The sequence below is a fragment of the Ahaetulla prasina genome, chromosome 2 (assembly GCF_028640845.1).
Source record: "Ahaetulla prasina isolate Xishuangbanna chromosome 2, ASM2864084v1, whole genome shotgun sequence".
In the NCBI taxonomy this organism is placed as follows: domain Eukaryota; kingdom Metazoa; phylum Chordata; class Lepidosauria; order Squamata; family Colubridae; genus Ahaetulla; species Ahaetulla prasina.
Window position 1 is genome coordinate 177,104,802 of NC_080540.1, and position 9,618 is coordinate 177,114,419.

At 41.7% G+C, this 9,618-nt stretch overlaps 1 protein-coding gene across 2 annotated transcripts; it reads left to right on the plus strand.

The window, feature by feature from the left end:
* Window positions 1-1,620: 1,620 nt before the first annotated feature.
* On the plus strand, window positions 1,621-9,541 carry LOC131190271 (ras-related protein Rab-7a-like). Of its 2 annotated transcripts, XM_058167484.1 has the most exons (6): window positions 1,621-1,693; window positions 1,897-1,962; window positions 6,369-6,495; window positions 7,888-8,106; window positions 8,736-8,861; window positions 9,187-9,541. In XM_058167484.1, exons 2-6 carry the CDS (start codon window positions 1,916-1,918, stop codon window positions 9,274-9,276), a joined length of 609 nt encoding a protein of 202 aa, XP_058023467.1. In that variant the 5' UTR covers window positions 1,621-1,693; window positions 1,897-1,915; the 3' UTR covers window positions 9,277-9,541. The 2 variants fall into 2 exon arrangements, with proteins under 2 accessions (XP_058023467.1, XP_058023468.1); XM_058167485.1 differs by lacking the exon at window positions 1,621-1,693 and having other exon boundaries at window positions 6,339-6,495.
* Window positions 9,542-9,618: the final 77 nt, after the last annotated feature.

Genomic DNA, 9,618 nt, shown 5'->3' on the forward strand with positions numbered 1-9,618 from the left:
AATCTTAAAGTTGCTAAGATTGGAGACCCCTGCTTTGGAACACAGCTTTCACAGCAGCATACTAAACACCCTAGTTCAGAAAAAAAAGGCAGCTAAGGAAGAATTGCATACAGGTAGTCTTCAACTTATGACTATAATTAAGCCCATTGCTGTTGCTAAGCAAGACAGTTGTGAAGTGAATTTTGCCCCATTTTACAACTTATTGTGCCACAGTTGTCAAGTGAATCAGTGCAGTTGTTAAATTAATAACACAGTTGTTAAGTGAATCTGGTTTTCCCAGACAGCTTGTCAGAAGGTTGCAAAAGATGATCACATGACCCCGGGACAACTGTCATAAATATGAGTCATTTGCTAAGCATCTGAATTTTGATCACACAACCATGGGGATGCTACAATAAGTCATAAAAATGCTTGTAAATCACTTTTTTCAGTGCCATTGTAACTTTGAATGGTCACTATTGTAAGTTGATGACTATCTGTGCTGTATATTCATCTCCCTATCCTTACCCCATTCCTGGAAATTAATATGCACTGGTAAACTCAATCATGGTTCATTGCTTTTTCTTGATAATCCAAAATAGTGGCTCAAAGCAACTTCCTCCATTAGCCCAAGAGGAAGCCAAGGCAACCCAAGGTTTTGCTGCCCTTGGCTAGATGCTTAGGAGGCAGCAACATGGATAGACTGTGGACCTTCCTTCAGATCAAAGCTTCTTACAATGCTTTGCTGCACCCTGATTTAGGAGTGGTGTTCTGTTCTCCAAGGAAGGGATTTTCAAGCCAGTGACCAGGAGGCCATCATTCCTGGCCCTGAAAATCTGTTTAATGTCTCAGTTAGCCCAATGGCACACTATTTAGAACACAGATTGGTTCTGCCAAGTGACAAAAGAAAGTACGGGTAGTCCTTGACTTACAAGCACAACTGAGCCCAAAATTTCTGTCGCTAAATGAGAAATGTGTTGGGTTTTGCCCCATTTTACGACTTTTCTTGCCACATTTGTTAAGTGAATCACTGCAATTGTTAAGTTAGCAAGACTGTTGTTAAGGGAATCTGGCTTTCCCATTGACTCTGCTTGCCAGATGGTCACAAAAGGGGATCACATGACCCCGGGACATTGCAACAGTCATAAATATGAACCAGTTGTCAAGCATCTAAAACACATGACCATGGGGATGCTGCAATGGTCATAAGTGTGAAAAATGGACATAAGTCACTTTTTTTAGTGCTGTTGTAACTTTGAATGGTCACTAAATGCACTGTCGTAAGTCGAGGACTACTTGTAGTCTGCACTTGCTCAGGAGCTATTTAAACGTTCTTCCCCCTCTCGGAGCTCCAGGAGAAAGTCCTGATGCTGAGGCCTGGAAGTCGGTTTTGACCAGCCTTGAATACCGCCTCTCTAGCAGACAGGAAGATCCAAGCGAATTCCCCCTTTGGCCAATTGCTCCTTCCAGGCTATCGGCTGCTAAGAGAAACTCTTTTCCCGCCGAAGGACAAACCCCGGGAATTTCGTCAGGGAGCCGCTGCTCAGCCCTGAATCCCAGCAGCGGCAGGCGTGGTTGGTTGCGCGCGCTCGCAAGCACCTTCTCTTGCTCCTGGGAGGAAACTGTGAGGAACGACCTCCTTTGGCAGTACCTTCCCTCCCTCCCTCCCTCCCTCGGACATTCTGGAACGAAAAGGCAGACGGGTGCTCTCGGAGTAAGAGAGCCACCATGAGGGAAGGGAGGAGGCTGGGGGCGAAAGAAATTGGGCTTTAAAAATAAGGCGCCTAAGTTTTCCTCTAGGTTGCCGCTTTTTCGCTGCCGTCGAAAGACGGGCGACCGGATTCCGGGGGAAGCCGCCACACACTACCGGACCAGGTGAGGTGGCAACGCCTGAGCCCCCAACTTCTCTCTTTTCAGGTTCTGGCGGAGACGCCCCATGTTCAGACGTTCACACCTCAAAATCCTGCTTATTGGGAATTCAGGGTAAGCCACCGACAGCACGAAGCTTTTTTTGGGAGAGGGGGGTGGAGGGCGCGTGGACATCACCTTCCCCCCCCCCCATGCCTTGGAAAGACAAAAGTCCGGAGAGCGCGCAGGAACCGGACGCCCAGGCTGTGTTTGCTGAGTGGGTGTGTAGGCTGAAGTAAAGGCACCTGCTGCCTCTCAGGGAAGCCGCAGCTCTGGAAACTGGAGAGGGAAGAGGGACGGCTGAGGTCACCTCCCTATCCTAGTGAAGTGGATCGCAAGACTGAGGGCTCTTAATCCCTGTACTCTTAAGCACAGCCTGAACCTATCTGGCAGACTTTGTCTTTTACAGGTAGTCCTCGGCTTACAGGAGTACCTTTAGTGACTGTTGAAAGTTGAAAAGCACTGAAAAAAGTGACTTATGACTGTTTTTTCACACTTACAACCACGGCGGCATCACCAGAGCAAAACTCAGACACTTTTGGCAACTGACTTGACAGTTGCAGTGTCCTGGGGTCATGTGTTCCCCTTTTGTGACCTTCTTATAAGGAAAGTCAATGGGGAAGTCAGATTCATTTAATAACCTCGTTACTAACTTAATGACTCCAGTTATTCACTTAATGGTGGCATGTAAAGTCCTAAAACGGGGCAAAATTCACTGAACAAATGTTTTCACTTGACAACAAAAATGTGGATCTCCATTGTGGTAATAAGTCGAGGGCTACCTGTATATGCTCATAACATTGTCTTCCTCTCATTCCCAATCCTAGCGGAGGCAGGTTGCAATAGACTTTCATCAGTTTGTGCAAAACGGGTGCACCTGATAATTCTGTCTGTCCATGGATTAGGTTGTGTGCACAGCCCCCAAACTCAAACCTGCTCCAGAAAGAAGCGTTTTGAGTGGACAGAGGAGGAAAATGGCAAGATCCACAGAAGTAGAACAAACATAGTAGATTGGGTGGCAGATGAAGAAAAGATGGGTGGGGGTGGAAGGGGTTAAGGCTGACTCTTGGATGGTTGATGACAGCTAAATTTCTGTGATCCCACGTTGTCTTCAACCCTTCATGCCAGAGGATACAAATGCTTCATGTTATGACTAAGTTGAGAGCCAGTTTGATCTAGTGCAGGGATGTCAAACTTGCAGCCTGCGGGTGCTGGCCATGCCCACTCCCGGTTTAGCGAAAGGAGAAAAAGTCGCAATATGTCATATGATGCCATGATGATGTAAGTTTGACACCCCTGGTCTAGTGATTAAGGCACTAGATTAAAAAACCTGAGGACTGTGTATTTTAGTCCTGCTTTAGGCATGGAAGCTAGCTGGGTGACTTTAGACTAGTCATTCTCTCCTAGTCAAACCTATCTCATAGGTTTGTTGTTATGGGGAAAAATAGGAAGAAGAAATACTTAGGTGTGTTTGTCACCTGGAGTTATTTATGAAAAGATAAAACGGATGGAAATAAATGAGGAAGATTGATGGGCCACTGTACAGGCACCATGCAGGGGGAAAAGAGAGCAAGATAACCCAATCTGGCATTATTCGCCCTTTGAGTCCTTTCTGGAATAGAAGAGGAGCAACTAAAATGACCTCAACTGCAGTGCTCATGAGGATTCATCCTTTCCAAGTAACACATTTTATTAAAAGGCATACACTTTTGTGAGCTACAGCTTACTTCATCAGATACATAGAGTGGTTAGACTGCTGTAGGATTTAAACTGGAATGAGGAAGGAAGTGGGAAGTTGGATTATGCAGATACAAGGTGAGACAAATTGTAAGTATCTCATCAATTAACTGCTGTATTGGGTTAAAAACCTTTGTATTTGTTGAAACTTTGGGAAATAGCCCAAAATCTTTTGATGTGAATTGAGCAATCTCTTGCTCAATTGTGCTGTTCAAGATTTCTTTTTCTTAGAATGCTTGTAGTGAGATTTCTAATGAGTGTCCTGGGAGGCTGCAATAATCATCTGGTACTTTGTTCATCAACAGAATTAATGAACACAGCATGACATCAGGACTCAAAGTTATATTCATTAATTCTTTTGCAGAGAGTTTGCCCTATGTGCTATTGGAGATGTAGAATTATGCCCCAATTGACACTCTGTCTAAATGGAAGGAGGAATCACATGAGTTAACAATATTATACTTGGCAATTCTTATCAACCCCATGCGACATGGTAACCCACCAGAAATGATGAGAATATAATTAAGAGCAAATAGAGGGTATCCTATTGATGAAAGTAGAGAGATTTCAGTTTTTCATAACAAATATGACGGTGAAAGGGAAGAATTTTCAGGAATACTAGTCTATAACTGCAGCAGTGCCAAATGTTTTAAATTTAAAAGATTCTATGAATCTCTTCTCATCTTTTACAAAATTAGGCAAAAATTTGTTTATCTTGAAGTTCTACAGACCTTCAATTTTAATTTTAATTTTTAATTTTGCTGTATAACTTTTAGCCCCATGCTCCTTTTTTGTCTTCTCCCATTTAGGATTTGAAAGGCTACTTCCTTCTCATATAATCAATGATCAGACATCTTTCAAAGAAATTTTTTGCTTTACTTCTTAGGAATTAAATTGGCATTCTTCCTTGAATCTTTGAGCTCAGCTTATGTAGGTGCATGCTACTCTTTGTACAAACCAGTGTGTGCTGTGTTTAAGCTGCCTAATGTTTGAAAGATTTTATTTTGGGAGAGTTGAGTTAAATTACGTGCTTGTTTCTAGCAGTAGCAGAAAGTTATTTTGAAGAATGTCAAGAATCAAATAGCTATGGTGCTGCTTTGGAGAGTTATGGTATCCCAGTGGAAGAGATGTGAATATGCAAAATTCATCATTACAATAAAAACCCTCAAATTTGGTGTATGTATGTGTGGTGGGACTATAATATTATGAATTATCAGCTGTCCATGCTGGAAATGTTTGAGAAAGCTAAAGTGGAACATGCTTAAACATAATTATGTCCCTCTACTATAGGACTAGAGTATAATAGTATACTGAAAGTGCAAGACTGTAACTAGTTATCTGTGACTAAGGGACTGATTTTAACTAAACTTACTTCAAAGAAGAATTAAGTTTAAAATTTTACTAATCATAGAGACAAATAACTGTCTTGGATGCTAAAATTCCTTGAAATCCTAATTGGTCTTCCTTATAAGTGCATACATTGGCATTTAAAAATGAATTGATTTCTGAAAAAAACTATCTCCAAGAGCATTTCTTGCACTAAGATGCAATTGCTACTCCTATTGAAATAAATAGGGCTCCAGAAAAACTGAATTTGACTGGACATATCCCTCTTTTAGCAGAAAGTTTACAATATTGCTAAAAGAGGTATTTATGCATTTGGTACTGTTCATCATGAAAGTATCACAATGTAACAAGAAAACATAGATGTATTATATAAGATCTTTTTGTTTTGGTGGGACAGGAAGAAACATAGTTAAAATTATTTTTAATGCTTCATCCTCAGAGAAAGCAATAGTAATTTTTTTAAAATGAGATTTTTTTCAGGTGTACATTTTAAATCATTTGTAATTTCACAAAATCTGCTTTTCAACTAAGCTTTCTGAATAGAATTGATTTTCTTCTTCTGCATCTGATTTTGCTATTGTAATTTGGCTGTTGCAATATTAAATACCATACATCTTTCTTAATAAACTAATTTTTTTTTGTTTCAGATAAGAGCTGTATTCTATCTAAAACAACGGCCCCCAATCTTTTGGGCAGCGGGGACTAGTTCTGTGGAGAAAAGTTTTTCCACGGACTGGAGGAGGCATGATTTTGCATGCTGCCTGCATCCCGCCGATGGGGCTTTGCTTGTTTGCACAGCCCGGTTGCTGGCATGCCACGGACTGGTCCCAGGGCCTCGACCGGGGATTGATGACCCCTGATCTAATACACTTCTAAATCTAAAACACTAAAAGAAATGTTATTTTTGACAACCTGATTTAACATATTCTTGCCTATGTTTTATCAGACATTCCCTCTGCAAGCCTTCCCAAATCATAGCCTCAAATCTTAGGAATTATGAAGTCATGCTAGCTGGGATTATGAGAAATCATGAAGTAGCTTGGGGAGGCTCAAGTTTCTGTATATTTACTATATATTTATATTTACTCATTGCACTTGGAATCCAAAATGTATGTATCTCTCAATTTTATCCCAACAATTTTCTGAGGAAGGTTGGTTGAGAACAATTGGCTTAATGTTGCTCATTGGTTAACTGGGAGTGTCAGTAAGTTCAGCAGAATATTCAGCCACTGGGCCACAATTCCTGTGATCGTAACACTCTTTAATCTTCATGCAACACAGCTTGGGTGTGGGAAATAATGTTCTTCCTTGATACCAACCAGTCATCTGTTGATTAATGGGAGGACGGGTAACTGGTCTGCTTTCAGGATCTGATGCCAGTGTTGCCTTCTCCACAGGGTGGGCAAGTCCGCCCTGATGAACCAGTATGTTAACAACCGCTTCAGTAGCCGCTTCAGAGCCACCATTGGAGCGGACTTCCTCAGCAAAGAAGTACACATTGATGGCCGCACTTTGATAGTGCAGGTAGGCCTGATACAAGGCGGATTACTGACTACCCTTTGACATGCCTTGATCAATTTTAATGTTCTCTTCCCATCACTGAACAAGCCAACTTCGGTGTTACCAAGCCTATATTTTGCATGAAACACAGTCAAAAGAGACTCTTGTATATAACCCCTTACACGTGAAATGATATCAGCAAGCCAGGCTAAATATCAAAAAATGATAAAGGGTAAGAAGAAATGCAAGTAAAAAACTCCCATAGTTTTGGGGTGGGGCGGGGTGGGAAGGAACCCACAACAGTCCAGTAATCAATCAGGTATTCAGTGTGCTCACAATGGTGATTGTTGAACTGTGGATGTCAGAATATTTAAAAGTTAAAGCAAAGCTCAACTTTTTTGTTTTGTGAACTGGGAAGCTCCACATTATATATTTTTGTGGAAAGATTCCACTTCTCTCAACTTGTAAGACAAAAAGAAAATGTGCTGTACATGTATGACTCTGTGACCTTCATCAGAACAGGCATGTATATTACCAGAAGAGACATCCATATTTTCAGATACCTCAAATATACAAAAATATCCTCCCTATAGCATTGTTTCGCCATTAGAAATATTCTGCTAGATGTACTGTAGATATAGAAATAATAGTAAAAATATTTGCTTCCTGCTTCCTTCATTTTCTTATTTCTATAAGCTGTACAGTATAGCAATCTCAAATAAGCAATAACCCAATTCTTGGAAATTTCAGCTTTAGTATCTAAACTAGTTTAGCTGGCTATGGCACATGGAAGTTATGATACACCATTTCTGGAAGATGGGTTAACTTAAAAGTGCTTATAGTTTACATCAAGGGCTTTACAGCTGTTGAAGCAAAGGAAGCAGTTCAAGCAAAACTTTCACTACATGTGTTGTAACCATTATCTGAGCTAACACTAACAATTGCCACATGCCAGAATTTATCACTAAATATCAAAACTTGGAACCACAAGCTAACATTTCAGTCATTTTTAAAAATATAAAGAAAGCTAGAGCACTCGAAAAAGGTGTAACATTCCTAACGTAAATATATCATCAGCTAATTGTTTTGAGGTGGTCTAGCTTTAGGTTGTCAAAATTGCGTCAAGGCATCGTCATGTGGCGTATCGTAACTTTTTTCCCCTTCACTAAACAGGGTGTCGGCGTGGCCAGTGCAATGCATCCAGCCTGGGGACTGCAAGTTTGACAGCCCTGGCCTACCTTGACCAGTCTTAAGTGTATGGGGCCTTTCAAAAAAAACTTTTCATTCTGTGCTAAAATGTTCATGGCAAAGAAAATTTAGCTCATCCTATAATGATGCATTTTCTCATCTTGCCCACTTAAATTCCCCAGTACTTGAGCAATCAGATCTTCTCTCTCTCTTTCTCCCTGCCTCAAGATCTGGGATACAGCTGGTACAGAAAGGTTCCATGCCCTGGGGACGGCCCTTTATCGAGGATCCGACTGCTGCCTGCTCGTCTTTGATGTCACATCTGTCTATTCTTTTCAAGCCCTTGAGAAGTGGCACAAGCAGCTCTTGCTGCAGATTGAGCCAGAGGAAGAACCCACTTTTCCCATTGCCATCATTGGGAACAAGACTGACCTGGAGAACCGTGAGGTACATACCGAGCACACGGAGAGGATAGATTGCAACCAGTGGTGGGATTCAAATAATTTAACAACCGGTTCTCTGCCCTAATAACCATCTGGGTAGGTGTGGCTCGGTGGTCATGTGACCAAGTGGGCGTGGTCAACATCTCTCACGTCGATGGGCGCTTTGCCTTAGCTGTTGCAATGTAATAAGGGTTAACCAGAGAGGCAGTTTCTGTAAGCAGGGCAGTAAAGATTAGGCTAGAAACACCACTAAAATGTTTCCTTCCTGCCTTCCTTACAGGATTAGCCCTGTAAAGTGGGAAAAAACAAAATGAAATTCCTTCCAACAACTGGTTCTCCGAACTGCTTAAAAAGTTAACAACCGGTTCTCCCGAATAGGTGCGAACTGGCTGAATCCCACCAATTGCAGCTACTGTGCAAGAGCTCATGTAGCACCCAACTTAAGAATGAAGGGGTATTTTAAAGATTAGGAACAGAGCCTTGAATGAAAAATCTGGATAGGTTTTGATGGCAGAGGATGCAGATATAGAACTTACAGGAGAGGTTTTACATTTGTAGGTTCTACTTTTAGTTTAGGGTTGCAGACAGGACTGGGAAGAGGGCAAAGTATGAAGGTTTCCTGTCTTTAAGCAGGTTTCTTCAGAGGAAGCTGAAATGTGGAGCAGGCTTCATGATGCTACCTACTTTGAAACCAGTGCCAAGACAGCTGCCAACGTGCAGGATGTGTTTGAGTGGGCCATACGGGCTGTACTGAAAAACGTAAGGAATGCATTCCCTCCATTTCCAATTTTAAACCTTTTAAAGCATGGCTATTCCTTTTTATAACTCCTGGATAACCCAACAGTGTGCCATCAAAATATGCTAGCAAAATTAATAAGAGAAACAGCTAAAGGCAGTAAGAATGCGTTAGGCTGAAAAAATATATTAATACTATTAAATAATACGTTGCCTCCAGCCACAAAAGGTATTGCCTATGCTTTTAAGACTACATTCTTTGTGACAAGAAGCAATTCCTACATCAAGGCAGCGCTCCATATCAGACCTCTTTTCTCACTTGTGCTTATCACCTTCTGTTTCATTTCAGCGCAGGGTACCTGAAGAGTCACAGCTCAACTCTGTTCACCTAGAGACCAGGCCACCAGAAGGGACACACCGGGAAAGGTGTGGCTGCTGATGAGCCCAAATGCAGATGGGAAGATTTATTTTTCACTGCAGATCTTTGACATGATGCAACCAACAAGAACAGGAAGTTACCCCCATAGTGCAGTAACAAGTCTGCCAACTCTGCAACCTGCCACTTTGGTAGTTGGATCCCATAATATTCGTGGCCTTCTGGAAGAGCGCGCCTTATAATTGGAGGACCCAGATTGGATGCTGGATAGTCTTCATCCAAACATATGGAAATAAATCTCAACCTGATACTTTCCGGTGACAGAAAACGGGCATTATCTAGTCCTTTCATAGAGAAAAACCTGACAGCAAACACTTTGAAGGGAGAAGATGAGGGAAAGAGCTC